This window comes from Taeniopygia guttata, chromosome 19, assembly GCF_048771995.1.
Source record: "Taeniopygia guttata chromosome 19, bTaeGut7.mat, whole genome shotgun sequence".
In the NCBI taxonomy this organism is placed as follows: domain Eukaryota; kingdom Metazoa; phylum Chordata; class Aves; order Passeriformes; family Estrildidae; genus Taeniopygia; species Taeniopygia guttata.
In genome coordinates, this window is record NC_133044.1 from 800,155 (window position 1) to 816,940 (window position 16,786).

The following is a 16,786-nucleotide window of genomic DNA, read 5'->3' on the forward strand; positions in this document are numbered from 1 at the left end:
GGAGAACCACAGACCCATTTCTGGTCAGGCTGGTACAGGGCAGTGTGGCTCTGACACGGAGCAAGGAAGGGATGGAGGTGAGGAGGAATGGCTTGGGAGGTGCAAACAAGGCTTGAAATTAATTTCCTTTCTACTGTTCACCTGTGAAGTGCATTAACAGGTCCATGTGAGCATGTGTCCTTTGGAATTTGGCTGAGGACAAAACCTGCTACAAGGGGGACAAACCCTCCCCTCCGTCCTGGTTGTTCTTTCACCTGCAGGAACTGACTCTAAAGGGCACTGCTGGCTCTTTCTCTCCCTGCAGGACTCCCCTATGCACAAGGCTCTGTTCTGGGTGGCCATGGCCGTGCTGCAGCTGGATGAGGTGAACCTGTACTCGGCAGGGACAGCCCTGCTGGAGCAGAACCTGCACACCCTGGACAGCCTGCGCGTGTTCAACGACAAGGTGAGCCCACGGGCCTGCACTCATGGCAGCAGTCAGGGCTGACAGAAAAGGGGAAAAACCCAGCTTTGTCCTTGTGAACACTTGTTAAGCAACTAAACCTGAATTTGCATTAGAAATTGTTTCACTTGGGTGGTATCCGCAGATAAAGATGTGGAGAGTACTTGTCCTTACTCTCTTGGAAACTGGAACAGAAATGTACAGATGTGATCTTTGAGAAAGTGTTTGATGTTTTCCTGTAGCCTCTGAAAAAACTGCTCTGTCACTTAAACAAAAAACCCAACAAACTTGACATGTCCTGAGTAACTTCAGCTGAGGTGCTCTTATATTTTGTTTTTGTGGGTCAGAGCCCAGAAGAAGTGTTCATGGAGATCAGGAGACCACTCGAATGGCACTGCAAGCAGATGGATCATTTTGTTGGGCTGAATTTCAACTCCAACTTTAACTTTGCACTAGTGGGACATCTCCTGAAAGGTAAGAGTGCATACTGCTCTTTGTTTGAGATGACTCTTACTTCAGGAATAAAAACAAGTCAAGGGATAAAGTGGCCACATTGGGTGATGGATTTTGATTAACTTGGATTACAGAGTAGACACAGAATTAAACACTCTTGGATTAAAGGACTTCACCAGATTTCCTTTATGCATCTCCTGTGAAGGTTTGTAGTGCTGCTGCTGAAAGTTCTGAACTGTCACAGGGTGCAGAGCTTCATTTGCTGCAGTCTTTTACTTCTTTCTCCAAGAATGTCTCTCCCTGTTTGCCTGTGCTCAGGCTCACTGGGTTTTTTAGAAGACGGATTTGTGAGATAACAGATATAATGTATGCACAGACATTTGAAATTATGCAGTTTTGACGGGAGGGATAGAAAGAATTAGTCCTAAATGTGCCATTTCTGGTAGCACTGCGCTCTCTTACCCTTGAGATGGAATGTCTGAGAACATGCTGGAAAATACTTATAAATGCTTTCAAAATATTAGTGCTTCATAAATATGGATTCAGAAGTTAAATACAATTTTTTGTTTCTTAGGGTACAGGCATCCTTCTCCTACCACTGTAGCAAGAACAGTGAGGATTTTGCACACACTCCTTGCTCTGGTTAACAAACACAGGAACTGTGACAAGTTTGAGGTGAACACCCAGAGCGTGGCTTACCTGGCAGGTAATGAACCAAACCTCCTTTCTAGTCTGAGCTGACTGAAAAGGACGGGAATATTGTGGAATTCCTTCAGGTTCAGGTTGCTAAAATTGTACCAGCACAAAGAAAACTTGTAACTGGTGGAGAGGAATGTGGTCAGGGTGGGCACATTGGGAAGGCTTTGTGGAGACTGAGGGCTTTGCCAGCAGAGCACATCCTCTGCAGCTTTGGGACTTCATCAGGGAGGCTGGAGGTTTCTTGGTGTAAATACTCCAGTATGCCTGACAGCCTTCAAATTTCCAATGATCTGGATATAGAAATTGGGAGCATGTGAGGGCAAATTTGTAAATCTTGTCATTGTAACTGGATGGGAAACAGAATTCTTTTTAAATGACCTGCTTTTAATCTGTACATTTCCTAAGGTGTAAGTGCAGCTCAGGGGTGTTGATGTGAATGTACATTGGTGCCTGTAAGAAATGCAGATGGATGGAATGTTGTTTCACTGTTCACTGTGTTCCTGTGTGGAAAGCTTCCCTTGCTCTGCCTGTGCTGTCTTTGCAGCCCTGCTGACGGTGTCGGAGGAGGTGCGGAGCCGCTGCAGCCTCAAGCACAGGAAGTCTCTCTTGCTGACAGACGTCTCAATGGAAAATGTTCCCATGGATACCTACCCCATCCATCACAGTGACACTAGCTACAGGTTGGTTGTCTCACTTTTAGATCAGTTCCCCACATTACAAAGCCTGGTTCCTGCAGTGAGCGAGCTGTGCTGTGCTGAGAACTGAGTCCATGGGCTGCATTGGCTCCAGAGCAATTTGCTCCTTACAGGAGTCACAGAGAAATTTGGATGTGCAATTCATACAGATTGAATTTCCAGAGCTTAACTGCTCTGGAGGCTGTTAAACCTTTTGCTAAAATCTTTCTACAAGACCTGATTTAATCTCATTTATATTTTAGAAGAACATTTAGTTTGTCCTTCTAAGAGCTCCAGTGCATGGAGCTGTCTGTGCCATTGGGAAACCTTGTCACCTTGTTACAGCCGGTGTGCAGCCAGAGAGATCAGCCAGGAAATCAGCTGGAAGTGCCAAGGAGAGCCTGTGTCCTCAATAGGGAGCACTTCATTCATGATCTCTCTTTTTAGCATTGAGATTGGAGTAGCTGATTACTAAATAGATTTCATCTGCCCCATAGGCTGATTTGCTAGTGTTCTTTTAATTGGGTTATTTTTTATCCCTTCAGCATCACATTGGCATCAGATTGTTTGTTTTCACTAGCTGAGACAACTTTGCAAGCAAAGTAATTACTATTTGTTATTATGTGTTGTGGGGAAATTAACCGGGTAGGAAAGATGGGTTTAAGAATGGATAGTTTGGCTGCTTGAAAATCCTCTGCCTAAATAGCACAGTTTTAAGATTTTTCTTAATTTAATTTCTCTGCACTTTCAGGACACTAAAGGAACACCAGCCCTGGTCATCCCCCAAGGGGTCAGACAGACACCTGGCTGCCAGTTACCCAACAGTGGGACAGATCAGCCCTCGCACCCGGAAATCCATGAGCTTGGACATGGGGCAGCCTTCACAAGCCAACACTAAAAAACTTCTAGGTTATTAACATAACTAATTTATTGATCTGTCTACAGAATACCCTGGGAAGCATTACTGGAGAAAATTTGGTTTTGTATTAGTTCTGGCTTTAAGGGCTTATTCCTGATGAAGAGGAATAAATGCAGTTTCTGCAAAATGCAAATTTCAGGGCACTGGACGGTTGAAAGAGGACTCAGTTCTTTTGGTAACAAAGGGGGGGAGCGAGAGCAATGCTCAAAATGTGCATGCTGAAGTGGAGAAAAAAAGATATTCCAGATCCCGAAGGTGCCTAGTGCCAGTTTGTGCTCCCAGCCCTTTCCAGCAAACCCAGGAAGTGGACTTTTAGCTTCTTCACTGAGTGCTCTGGTTGAGGCTGGAGGAGATGGTCCCAGAACATGGTAGATGTGTGTAAACAATCTGATTTGTACTCATGGCTTCTCAGTGCATCATGTTTACAACAAACTCGTGTATCAGAGAAACAAGCCGAGTTGCTTTGCAGAACTTGTGGGAGCCCTTTGGCATTACACAGGTGGAAGAACAGGGGCATTTCCTTCATTCCAGCCCTTTCCTGCTTCCTTTTCAGTAACCACGTCCTGGCATGTGTATTCTGTGTGGGGGCCAGGAGTCCATGGCATGCCCCCCTGACTAATTGCATGCTCCCTCCTGTGTATTGTGAAGCACTCTGGAAGCTGTGATGGAGAGCGGCATGGTGTGATCATATTTTCTGTCCCATCCCTGAAAATGGTGAAAAGGTCCACAGATTCCTGTCAACACATGGTAGATAGGGGAGTAGCGTGGCCAGAAAATCAGAAAAAGTTGGAATATGGATTTAGGTTTAATGTTTTTAATTGCTTGATAAATTGTTTTTAGGTACAAGGAAAAGTTTTGACCATTTGATATCGGACACAAAGGCTCCTAAAAGGCAAGACATGGAATCTGGAATCACAACGCCTCCCAAAATGAGGAGAGTAGCCGAAAATGATTATGAAATGGGTGAGACACAGGATAACATTTTAAGAATGATACTAATTATAAATGCTTTGTATATCTATACAAAGGACTATTTCTAAATTCAGTGTGTACTTACCAAGGTTATTCCAAGGTAAGGGAGAAGCACCTTTCTTAGCAGTGGCTTCTGCAGGGTGCAGCCTTCATATCTCTGGCAGCTGCACTGGAGCTGCTCAGTTTACAGGTGCAGAATCAGGGCAGCTCTAAGGGACTGCATAGAGGAATGCAATGAAATAAATAGCATTTGGCCTTCTACAAGTTAATAAGCCCCAGCTGCAAATTCCTGCAGGAGATGGAACGTGAGCTGATGCCTGGAATGCCTCTCTTCATCTTCTCCCCCATCTGCTTCCTGTGCCCTCACCCCCAATTGCAATGCAAGACCAGGGTTCTTCTCTTGTATCTGCCTGACCCTAAATTTGGTACTTACACCCCTGGGCCTGTATTTCACTGAAGAGGAAATTGGGGTTTTTGTTTGCCATCTGATAACACATCCCATGTAGTGGTCCAGTGCTGCCGCCCTACAGCGCAGTCGTTGCTTTGACCTTCGTGACGAGGCCGGTGAGCTCTGAGGTTTGCACATGACTGACTCCGGTGTGCAGAACCTGATTCTGACTTGTTCTGGGTGTATTTTGCTCTGGATGAGTTGCTCTTTTTTATCTGGCAGAAACCCAGAGAATATCACCACAGCAACACCCGCACCTCCGGAAAGTTTCCGTTTCCGAGTCAAACGTCCTCCTGGATGAAGAAGTTCTGACTGACCCAAAAATTCAAGCACTGCTGCTTACAGTTCTTGTAAGGTTTCTTCTGTGTGTTGTCTGCTATTTTCTGATGTCCTTTTATCTCCCAGCAAAACAAACATTCCTTGGAGTTTTTCCTGGCTGAGTTTATGACAAACTATTTTATGAGTTTATGACAAACTATAATAAATGGTTATTAATATATTATAGTTTAAAAGAAATTATCATTATTGGAATCCTAGGATAATTCAAAGTCATTGACTAGTCATAGAGGTGCAGTCTGATAGCACTTTCTTCAGCTGTACCCCAGTAGTTCCCACTCCAGCTACAATTTAGAAAGACTCAGTTGTGTAAAAAACTGATGAGATACATTTATTGGCAAAATACAAATTGTTGCCAACTGGTTCTGCTGTTTCTCAACAGAGACATAAATCAATCTTTTCTAACACTGCTTTCTGGTAGTCAGAAATCTAGAACCCTTTAAGCAAAGGCTGTAACCACCCAGGTGCACTAATGGCTCCTTCCCTGCCAGGCCACGCTGGTGAAATACACCACAGACGAGTTCGACCAGCGCATCCTCTATGAGTATTTAGCAGAAGCCAGCGTTGTCTTCCCAAAGGTCTTTCCTGTTGTGTGAGTACCTGAAGTTCTGGTTTCAATAACTCTGTACCTGGCTTTTCTTTAGAGGTCTCTGGTCCAGGACAAGCATCTGCAAGGCACTTGGTTGTGTGGAGGTTATAGGCTGCAGTCTGTCCATGCTGGGTGATTTTAATTTGTGACCCCAGTGTTTCAAATCTGATTTAAAGCCTAGTTCAGGTGCTCTTTGGGTGTTTCTTTAGACACCTGCTGTAGTTTTGCTGGAGTGAATATGTGTAAAGGAAACCCAGCTGTCAGAAATTAAGGTGAGCAGGTGTTCACAAACTGACCTGAGCACATCATTAGAGTCCTCATGGAACAGAGCTGGGAGTTGTGTTCTGGAATCACTGCAGGGGGAGGGAAAATCCCACCTGAACTACTGGTTGCTCAAGTCAGTTGGGAACTGCAGGTTTTTTTTATTTAATGACCAAAAACTGAGCCACTTTTCCTTTCTTCAGGCATAATTTATTGGATTCCAAGATAAATACCCTTTTATCGCTGTGCCAGGATCCAAACTTGTTGAATCCAATTCATGGGATTGTGCAGAGTGTTGTCTACCATGAGGAGTCCCCACCCCAATACCAAACATCCTATCTACAGAGTAAATATTTTTCCTTTTTTTTAAAAAATGTGCTGCACTGGGAGCACTCTGTTCTCTGTCAGGTGAGAGCTGGGCTTTCACGGTGCTGTTCCTTTTGTTGTTGCAGGTTTTGGATTTAATGGGCTGTGGAGGTTTGCTGGCCCCTTCTCCAAGGTAAGAGCTCTGTGGGGTCTGGGCTGTTTGGCCTTTCTGGGTACGTTGGCACTGCAGTAAAGATGCTCATAAGGAGCATCTTTCTTTTATGAGTGAGCAGAAAGCATCAGGGGCACCACCAGGGCTAGAACAGCCCTGGGCCTGCAGCAGGTGCTGTGATAGAGAAGTTACCAAAGTGGAGTAAAAGCAGCCAGGTGCGTGAGTACAGCTTTTCCTGCTCCCAGGGTCAGTTCATTACATGTATGAAACAGGGTAGGGGGTTAATTTGATAAGAGTGATGATTCCAGGAGGCAAAATTTTGTATTGGAGCAGAGCCAGTGGAGCACTGCCCGTGTGTCCAACCATCCCAAGGGAGGTGGCCCAGGTGTGGGGCTGGGGCAGAAAGAATCAAATACGATTTGTGCCTGTGGGTTCCCTGTGGGTTCCCACACACTGAGATCACACTGACATCTGATCTGTAGTGTGTACATTTAGAATCGTCTGGACAAGGCCACAAATCAGTTTTTACAGATACATCAAATGCTCTTGAAAATTTGCAGGCAAAACAGTGTGACTTGAGAGTGAACTCTGGAGCAAAGCTCAAACTGACAGGAAAGTACAAAGGAAAGAACAATCTCTTTTCCCCCCATCTCCCACAGCAAACCCAAATCCCAGACTATGCTGAGCTCATAGTGAAGTTCCTTGATGCCTTGATTGACACGTATTTGCCTGGAATTGATGAGGAAACCAGTGAAGAATCTCTCCTGACCCCCACCTCTCCGTATCCTCCAGCGGTGCAGAGCCAGCTCAGCATCACTGCAAACCTCAACCTCTCCAACTCCATGACCTCACTTGCCACTTCCCAGCACTCCCCAGGTCAGTGCCTGTTCTGGTACCATCTGGGTGGGGGAAATGGGGGAATTTCCTCGTTTAGGAGCCTCATTGGCTCTTTGGATGTGTTTGTGTGTCAAACATTGGTGCACTGTGGAGTCAAATGAATATTAAATTGTTCCTGAGCTGTTACCCTGTTGATTCAGATCTTGGATTTTATCCAGCACAAAAATTGTCTCCCAGGTCACTCCATGTGAAGGGAAGAGAATTAAGGGCATCGAACAGCAGCACCTATATGTGGAACATGTGCCCTGCAGGGGATCCCTGGCTCACAGGCACTGGGTGGTTTGTTCAGGGTGCAGAGGAGCAGCAGGAGTAAGGCAGGGCTGTTGGAGTGGTTTGAGAACAGGGATTTCTTTGGGAACATACCTTGCTGTCAGTGTGGAAGGACATTCTGGGCAGTATCTTTCTGTTTGGAACACAGCATCGTGGCAGCTCCAGCAGTTCGTTTCCAAGGATGAGGTGATGGTGCAAGATTAGGGTCTCTGCAAGGGAAAGAAGCATTTTGCTCTGTGAATGTCCTCCTTTCTTCTGCCCCACTTTCCATTCCCTCTTCCTTTACAAGCTGAGAGGAAGGAATTAATCCAACTTGTCAAACATTCCTTCCAAGTGCTGTGCAAACAGATGGCTTTTGTCAAAGGCTGGTTAAGAGTCTCCACAAACATACCTGGGAACTAGGGAACTTGTTCAGGTTAATAGTGAGTCTGAAACAACACACTGCTGGCACTCTGAGCACTGTTTGCTTGGAAATTAAATGTAGAACACCAGTGTGAAGGCCACGTGTTCAGCAGCACTCAGTTAAGTGAAACATTTTCAGCCAAGTGAGTTTTTTTTTTATTATGGCTATAAATACTAAGTTACAGATACATGAAAAATTCATTTCTTGCATCTGGAAACAACTATGCAGGATCATTGTTTATAAATGGTTTGTCTGTCACCATCTCTGTTCCTTTCCCTCCCCTTCCCTGTCTCATGGACATTATTCACTTACGTTTATTTCTTTCATTCTGTGTCTGTGAAGCTTCTCTGCCTTGCTCTAAGTCTGCAGTTTTCATGCAGCTGCCTCATCCAGGTACTCTCTTCTTTCATCATATTTGCACGAAATGCTGCTTGAGCTGTGTTAGGGCCGGGCTGTGGCATGAGGAGCAGTTTCTGACATGGGAATGGCTTCAGCAAGTGCTAAGCTGGTGCATTTCTTGGGGGATGCCAATAATACCTGGTGGTAGAGCAGACAAAGTCACCCACAGCCTTGAGAATAAATCTGGTAACAAGATGAATGCTTAATATGGAAATACTCCGCTGCACGTGTGAAGCTAAAATGAACTGTTTGGTGTGAGCTCTTTAGACTCACCAGGACTCAGCTCTGACTGCAGGGACACATGGGCAAAGAGACACGAAACTGCAAAGAGAAACTGCAGGAGACAGTGGGGCAGTAAATCAGGAGCTGCACACTTCTGCATTTCTGCTTTGTGTGGAGAAGTAAGAGAAAGCTGCAGAAGAGAGTTTTTTGCTCATGCCTGTCCTCAGCATAGTTTGAGAGTTTTGTGCTGCCACTCACACAAGGAGAGGAAGGTGCAGCCTCTGGCTGGAGCCCTCATTGTCCCTGTGCTGAGTGTGTAGGGTGTTCTTTGTTCTCACTAATGCCAACACCAATTAATTTCTTGCACATAATTGTGGATATGTCACTTACTATAACAGAACTTTGTTCTAACTTTTCTATTTGCTGTCAGACATCCTAATTTTTGCTGCTGATTGTAGTTGTATCCTGTTGCATAAAACCACCTGTCCTGCTCTTCATTGCTGGTGGTGCACCTGTCCCATGGGTGTGAGTGTTGGTGAGCACTCACCAGACAGACTCAGTGTGGCAGCTACGTGGAGGGGCTGCTGCAGGAGTTAACTCACAGCAGTGTCAGCATAAAGAGCAACAATTGCTCAGGAGCAGTCTGCACTAAGCCCAGCTCTGGGCTGTTGGGTCTGCAGTGACAGTGCCTGAAACCACTGCTGAGGGCTCCAGCACCAGGCACTGGGTGGTGGCGTCGTGCCAGCCTGGGGTCTTCACTAAAGCACTTCAGTTTTGAGGTTTGTTTGATGGGAGACTTTTAGCAAAGCATAACAGAGTTATGCTCTGCAGGACAAGGACATAAAAAGCTTCTCAGAAGGGTCTAAGTTTGTGGGCACAAACCTGTCTGGTGCCATTCTCATCCTGACCCCCACAAGCCTCTTCCAGCCACTGCTGGGGCTGAACTCAGCACAGTTCTCATAAAGAGTCCCGGCCTCAGTTTCTCTGTGCCTGTGTCCTGTCAAGACACTCCTTAGGAAACTGTTTCTTCACTCATTAAGAGTCAGTTTGGTGGTTTGTTTTGCGTTTTCCTCCTTCCTTCACTTAAGCAGACTTGTTTCCAGCAGGACAGCCAAGTTTTCTTGGTTTTACTCTCCCTTTGCCCTCCACCGGCCCCACAGGCTGGAGGGCAGGAGCGAGTGGCTCTGCAGTCCTCACCTGCCACAAATCGTATTTGATTCTTTCTAAACTCTCCTGGGTTGGTGGGCAGGGTCAGGCCTTCACGAGTCCCGCCCCTCTGGGATCCCCACGGCTGAGCCCGGGGCAGCGGCGCTCAGGCAGCGCTTGTGTCTCTGCAGGGATCGACAAGGAGAACGTGGAGCTCTCGCCCACCGCCGGCCACGCCAACAGCGGGAGGATGCGCCACGGCTCCGCCAGCCAAGTGCAGAAGCAGCGAAGCGCCGGCAGCTTCAAGCGTCACAGCATCAAAAAGATCGTGTGATTGTCGCTTTTTAATTTTATTTTTTATGTTTGGACCTGACTGACACGCGCGGCCCCTCGCAAAGGGCCCTCCACAGGGTGTGATGCTGCACTTGACCTGTACAGTTCTCATCCCGTCAGTCAGCCACGTTGCCAGATGATCAACTCCTGACCCACTGCCTGAGTTAACACCTTCATCCCCGTGCTCGGTTCCAGCCGGTGTTCAGAACCACACGTGTGCCCCGGGGGAGGTTGGAGTTCTGTAGCGCTGCAGAGCCGTGTCCTGTTCGAATCCAAAGCCATTCCCCAGCCCTGCTGTGTCTGCTCTGGCCTCAGGTGTTCCTGCTAAGGGAAGTGTTGATCCTTAACCCTGTTTGCACGCCTCAAGGTAATAGTGGCTTCCTGAGCCGGGGAAGTTTCTCTAACCCTGGTTTTAATCCAAACCTATAAGATTTTAGCTGTGTGCTTTTTTTTTACCACACTGAGAAGAAGTTCATGATAGCTGCAGTACAAGGAGCTTAACAGAAGTGGTGGATGAGGTTAAATTTCAGGTAATTAGCAATAAAGGGGAGAGGAAAAGGAGGCTGCAGAAATCCCTCTTTCCCCAGACCAAGCTTCACACAGTTGGACTGTACATGGACCAGACTGGACAAACTGGCTTTTTTCCCAAAGCTTTGTTTTTTTTTTTGGGGGGGGGGGGGAGGGGGGAACTGTACTTTATCTTCCCTGAGGAAGTTGTACAGGGGAAAATCCCTGGGAACTGAGCCTCGAGCTGTCATTGTAGCACCTGCTTTAGTTCTGCCCTTCCCAACAATGCACACCTTCAAGAGCTCCTGGCAGAATATCCAGTGGGGAATGGAGGGAGAATGGGATGGATTCCTTCCCGGCTCTGGGGGTAGTGTGTGGCAAAGCTGCCCCTGTGCTGCCCGAGCACGGACAGAAAGAGCCACGTCTGCTCAAGGTACCTGAATTTAAATTAACTGACACTGTGCCCAATCCCAGGGACAGCAGTCCCCTCCCGGGGGTGGGTTCGGGCTCCTGCGGGGCTCACACAAACTGTGGCTGCTGCCGCTCTTGGGGTGGCACCGGCGGCTGGGCACGGGCACGTGCCGCTGGCTGGCGAGGGAGGAGCCGCTGCTGGTCCTGCTGTGGGTCCCGCTGCGGGTCCCGCTGCTGGTCCCGGTGCAGGTGCCGGTGCTGGGCCCGCTGCGGGTCCCGCTGCTGGTCCCGCTGCTGGTCCCGGTGCTGGTCCCGCTGCTGGTCCCGCTGCAGGTACCGGTGCCCCGTGGGCACGTGCAGGGTGCCCGAGTCAGGGCGAGCTGAAGCTGGCAGGGGCTGTGTCCCTGGGGCTCACACAGATCCTGCTCCGAAACAGATCCGCTTCCCAGTTTCAGATCCCTCCGCTCTAGTAGGAATTAACAACCCTTCAGTGGCTTTAAAGGAAAAAAAAGTATATCCATTAGGTAAAAGCCAGTCCTCCAGTGCAATTGTTAGTGGCTTTCAGTATATCAAACTCCACAGCTAAATTATTAGAGAATGGTACAATTAAGGGTTCCAATTTATTGCTATAGCACATAATTCCCATGTATTCACACAGTAACAATGTAACATTTATGTAAATAAAAATGCCTTTATTGTATTGATTCATAAAATAACAATTTCTTTAATTTGTTTACAGTCCTGGAAAAACTATGAACACAAACTTCATATGCAAATAGTTTGCCAAAACAAGAGGAAAACTTAGAATTAGCAGTCATGGAATAAACAGGCTAGAAAGATGAACTGGTGCAATTACCACCTCACTCGGGTGGTGCAGGCGCCAGGGCAGGAACGTGGTCACTGGTGACACAGAGTTGGGGTCTAAGCAGGGCCATGAGGCTGAGCTGGGCTCAGGGACAGGGCAGGGGCTCAAGCCTTGGGTTTGGGATCCCCAGGGTAGAAGAAACCATTGTCATCTCACAACTCAAATTGTGAGGAGGAGCCACCCCTGTTGTCACTGGGGTTTGCACTGGGTTGTGCCCAGTCAGGCTGGTTCCAGCCCTTCCCATTTTGCTGCGGATGAGGAATTGTAGAAGCCTGAGGATTTATATGTAGGAGGAAAACAATCTCTTGTAAAGGTGGTGTGCTGTTTTCAGTTGTTTCTCATATGAGCAGGTCTCCTGGAAACAGGAACAGTCATTCCAGAGGAAGTACCCGACTGATTTTGTTTGGGCAGAGAGCAAGCCCTTCACTGTTCTGCCTTGTCCATGTCAGAAGTGACCTTCCATCAGAACTGCTGTGTTCCTGCAGCACAGAGATGTGGGAGCGGAGGGGACAGGGATGAACGTCACCTTTCCTGTGAGAACTACTCCAGGCTCTCAGTCCCAGCTGAAAAAAAATGGTTTCTTCATAAAGTCAGTGAACAAAACTGAATTTCCTCTTTCCTGGAAGGAATTGGTTGGAGTTTTCCCTGTATGAGAGGTTTGGTGAGAGGGCCTGGACTCTGGCAGGGCAGAGGTATCAGACACCTGTGTCAGGTAATGTGTGAATTGAGGTGTAAGGACTGCTGATGGACAAGGTTTAATTTGGGATCGTGTGTGCCCTGATAGACAGGAATGTTGTTTCCTAGTACTGGTGCTTGGGAAGCTTGTGCTTGGCTCCCAGGGAACCATGGCCTTTGTGTAATGATTAAACTCCCATCAGTAATTAGTTGTTGAGTGCCTTACTGTCACTACATCGCTCTCCTGCTCCCTCCAGCAGCCGCTGCTGGGATTTGCCTCTTTTTCTTTCTCGCATCCTTGTTCCTTTGTTCTTTCTCTGTTTGAGCACTCTCCATCCCATTCCAGCCCTGGGAGCTCTGCTCCCATCCCGGGCTGCTCCATCCTTTCTCCACCTTCTGCTCTGCTCTCTGGTGACCAGCAGGTTGTTGCTGGTGACAGTGTGGGTGTGAGCCCTGACCTGACCTGCAGGAGCCCCATCCCAGGGTCCCCAGTGCCACTGCGCTCCGGGCAGCCCGCGGGCAGTGGCTGCTGCTCCAGGCTCTGCTGCAGGGCTGGAGCTGTAGCCCCAGAGTCCCTGTGCTCTGACATGAAAACCTAAAATTCAGAAAAATCCCATTGGAACACGTGTACCATGTAACACCCTCCCGGGGAGCGTGTGTGACCCCCTGGCTCAGAGCCCGTTCCCTGCCCCACACTGACCACAGCTCAGTACTGTAAAGACAATTAACATTCTGTTTGTGTTTGTACTTTCCCTGACTTAAAGGTAACTCAGTAGTATTTGAATAGTGCATAACCTACCTGTAATGATGCCGATGTTTCTGCTTTACCATGCATGAGGTTTCCCAGGACAGGGAACATTTCACTGAGTCTCGTGGGCTGAGCCCCCGGTGCGTGCCGGGGCTGGCTCTGGCCCGGGTTGTAGGTTTTAGGGCTTTTTCTGTTTCATTCTAAGGTTAATTTTTTCCGAAGTCACAAAGCACGTCCTATTGTTATGCAACAAACCACAGACAGTCACTCAGAGTGTTGGTCCCACCTTTTTTTTTTATGCAGTATATTCACCTGTAAATAGTTTTTGTGTAAAATTTGACAGAAAAGTATATTTACTACACTGTAAATACATGTGACAATATATTGTATTATTTTGCTTTTTTTGTAAAGCAGTTAGTTGCTGTATATGTATAACATACAAATTTGATTATTCTAGTGTTAGTAACTGTTAACTACTCCTCCCTCCTGCTGGTGCATTCCATCATTTAAAGCAGAAGCTGTGTCCGACACGCTCACCCTGTGTATGATCTCACTGCTTCCCTCCGGCCTCGGCTGCCCCAGGGTTTCTGTGGTCCCGGTCCTGGTCGTGCTGTCAAACACAGGTGTGAGCCCGGAGAGCCGCTGGCCCCAGCCACAGGCCGCTGGGAGCTGTGGGTCAGAGTGGTGGAAATTTCAGATAATTATTGTTCACCCCGTTCTCCCCTCATGTATGTACTTCCCCCTTTTTTTTTGAAGTAAAATGTAAATTGAACCTGCTCCCAGTTGTTCGAAGGTCATTCCAGGGGCTGCAGGGTGAAGTATTGGTGGTGGCTGATGTCCTCTCTCTGTTGGAACAAGTTTGGGTGGGTTCTTTGGGGCTGAACCAAGGGATCCAGCCGAGATACAGAGCCCAACACACCACTTTTTCTGGGGAAAATTAAGATTCCAGTTAAAATCCAGTGTCTGGGGTTTGTCTTCCCAGACTGGTGCTGCTCTGGGTGTGGGATCCTCCATAGAGCTGAGATTGCCTGTGGTGACTGAGGAAGAAGAAAGCCCATTGTCATGATTTTCATGTCACTTCAATAAGATTATCATAACTGAATAATAAATCAGAATATTTCTTTTTAAAATGTAAATTTAATATTGTAATAAAACAGCTGCTTGGTCTTTAAAGAACAATTCAGTATAATTTGTCTATTTGAGCTTTTTTTGCCTAGAAGCTTGAGGTTTCAGCTGTCAGGCAACTTCTCTGACAAATGATTAATCACATCTATTTTTCTTTTAGGGGGATACATTACTTCCCCATTAAAAGTGTATAAGTACTTATATTCTGACTTTGTGAATCGTAAAAGGATGTAAAGACACATTAAAGTGTGACTGCATTGACTTCTGAGACATCTCATTGTTCCTGCACGCTGAACAGACCTGCAGACACCTGGACAGGTGATTCCTGTTGTGCTCTTGGTGCCAGCTGGGGCTGCACGAGTGGAAGAGCAGCAGTGTGTGAACTGTTAAACTTCATTTTCTTTACTTCAGAGGAAATGTTCCTTAGTTCTGAGTTGGAGCTGGAGTGGGATCCAGGCAGGAGCCAGCTCCTGAGCAGCACCTGCTCAATCACTGCTGTCAAAAACATTCCTGAAGTTCCTTTTTTGAACAGTGGAGCCTCCCTGCTACTTGAGATCACAAATACACTGCAGCCACAGGGAAGGAATGAAAGGAGAGTTTTATTTTAGTTATGGACACAGTTGGAAAAACTGTATTTAGGGGGAAAATTGCACTGTTGGAGCAGGCAATTCGGTCTAAGGAAATAGCTTCAAAATTCCTACCCAGCTGATGTTGAAATATTTTACTAAGGAAAATAATGAAGTAAAAATGCAGAACTTACTTGAACTTGGGGAATGAATTCTGTTCTGGAGCTAAAAACTGCACAAGGTGGAAAAGAAAATAGTTCATGGCTGAGCCCAGGATGGCTCAGAGCTGTTGGTGAAGGTGCCCCAGGCACTGTCCCAGGTGAGATACCTGTTCCCTTAGGTCCTCTCATAGCACTTGGTCAGTTATGCCATTACCAAATGTGTTTAACGTGTCTGTCCTCCCCTTAGGCCCTCTGAGGACAGGGGACAGAACACCTGAACTCAGCTCTAAGGTGAGGATGAGCCACCTGTGTCACAGAACTGCCAAAGCCAACCTCCTGCAGCTGTGCAGCGCTGGGTCCCCTCGGTTCAGGTGTGAATCCTTTGTGCCTTGCAACAGGGGCTCTTCAGCTGGCTGCTCCTCTGGTTAACAAGCTCTCAAATGAAAATCACTCCCAGGATTGTGTGGGTGGAAAGGGTACAAAAACAACTCTCATGATGTGACTTGTTCAAGTAAGTACGGGTTTGTTCTTCAAAGGAATCATGAAAAAAACCTCTGACGATGGGATCTTTTGGGATGTTTAAATAACAGTGCTATAAATAGCCAGGAGTAACTATATGCTCAAGAAAATCCCCCTTGAACTATTAAATAGTATTTTTTTTTTCCTCGTAGCATACTGTCCTTCAGACAAACTGGAAATATCTGTTCTGCTGCTTCCACCCCCAGTTAGGTACTGGGAGAGCAAGGTCTGCCCAGGAGAGCTGGCTGTGCAGCAAGACAGTGCAAATGCTGAAGAGCTGCTCATGCAGCCCTCCTCCTCCTCCTCCTCCTCCTCAGGCTGTGAGGACACGGGGGAAGGAAACCACAAGAGGTTTCAGCATGTGGTCCCCATGTGTGTCTGCTACCAGCTCTGACTGTGACCTTGACAAATCCCTGAACGTTTGACCACCAGGCACTGTAAATGCTGGAATTGCTCAACGCTAACAGCCGAGGGTGGCCGTTGGTTGGGAATTCTTAACGGACAAACTTCTGAGATCCTCAGATTAGGGACATCAAAAGGGCAAAGTCTCAACACCAATGGATTTTTCCACTTCATGTGTGACACAATTTGTAGTTTTTAAGTGGGTATTTAGTATTAATTCCTGACTGCTCTGAACAAAAAGGTAGAGGCAAATCAGGAACTTTTCACAGAAAAATACTTACAGAAATCAGTGATTTAGGAAGGACAATCCTGCTCATGACTGCGGTTTCTCCAAGTTACTCATTTACACTCTCACAGACCAACCGCCTGCTGCAGGCACGTGTCTGCAGCAACGGGCAGGTTTGACTTCAGCCAGCCTGGCCAGCCCAGCACTGAACTCCCCCGTGCCTGCAGGTTTGTGCAGCCTTGGCTGGTGCACAGCGTGCTGCTCGCAGCCAGGTGAGCTCTGGGAGCAGCAGCGGCTCTGCAGGATGAGCCCAGGGTGCTGCGAGGGGAGGAGGCTGACTGGGGTGGCTGCCAGATGAACAGGGAGCTCAGGCTTCAAGCTGGAAGGAGGCTTGAAGTGCTTTCCTGCGCTGCTGCAGCCACCGCTGGCTACCCCTGTAGGGCAGGAAGGCGGCAGGTCCGGACCCTGCCCGGACCTCGGCCGCGGGAACGATCCGGGCCGGGCCCGCCCCGCACCGGCCCCGGAGCGCTCCCGGCCCTAGAACGATCTATCCCGGCCCCAGAACGATCTACCCCGGCCCCGGAACGATCCATCCCGGCCCCAGAACGATCTACCCCGGCCCCACAGCGCTCCCGGCCCT

At 47.7% G+C, this 16,786-nt stretch overlaps 1 protein-coding gene and 1 long non-coding RNA gene across 11 annotated transcripts in view; one reads left to right on the forward strand and one right to left on the reverse strand.

The window, feature by feature from the left end:
- NF1 (neurofibromin 1) overlaps positions 1-13,924 on the forward strand; it is a 73,191-nt gene extending 59,267 nt beyond the window's left edge. For 3 of the 10 annotated variants that reach the window (XM_072916737.1, XM_041720057.2, XM_041720059.2), the window contains 12 exons: positions 305-445; positions 790-916; positions 1,470-1,601; positions 2,139-2,274; positions 3,020-3,177; positions 4,028-4,150; positions 4,830-4,957; positions 5,435-5,535; positions 5,997-6,139; positions 6,246-6,292; positions 6,931-7,147; positions 9,800-13,924. In XM_072916737.1, the coding sequence (XP_072772838.1) occupies positions 305-445; positions 790-916; positions 1,470-1,601; positions 2,139-2,274; positions 3,020-3,177; positions 4,028-4,150; positions 4,830-4,957; positions 5,435-5,535; positions 5,997-6,139; positions 6,246-6,292; positions 6,931-7,147; positions 9,800-9,942 (1,596 nt within the window). In that variant the 3' untranslated portion in view covers positions 9,943-13,924. Of the gene's footprint in view, positions 1-304; positions 446-789; positions 917-1,469; positions 1,602-2,138; positions 2,275-3,019; positions 3,178-4,027; positions 4,151-4,829; positions 4,958-5,434; positions 5,536-5,996; positions 6,140-6,245; positions 6,293-6,930; positions 7,148-8,183; positions 9,742-9,799 lie in introns of those variants that run through there. The other 7 variants (XM_072916734.1, XM_072916736.1, XM_072916741.1 and 4 more) reach the window with 6 other exon arrangements.
- On the reverse strand, positions 12,152-16,764 carry LOC121470916 (uncharacterized). Its single transcript, XR_005982213.2, has 2 exons — positions 16,202-16,764; positions 12,152-14,838 (listed from the first exon to the last, which is right to left on the reverse strand). It is a non-coding gene; the product is annotated as an uncharacterized lncRNA (long non-coding RNA).
- Between the last annotated feature and the right edge of the window lie 22 nt (positions 16,765-16,786).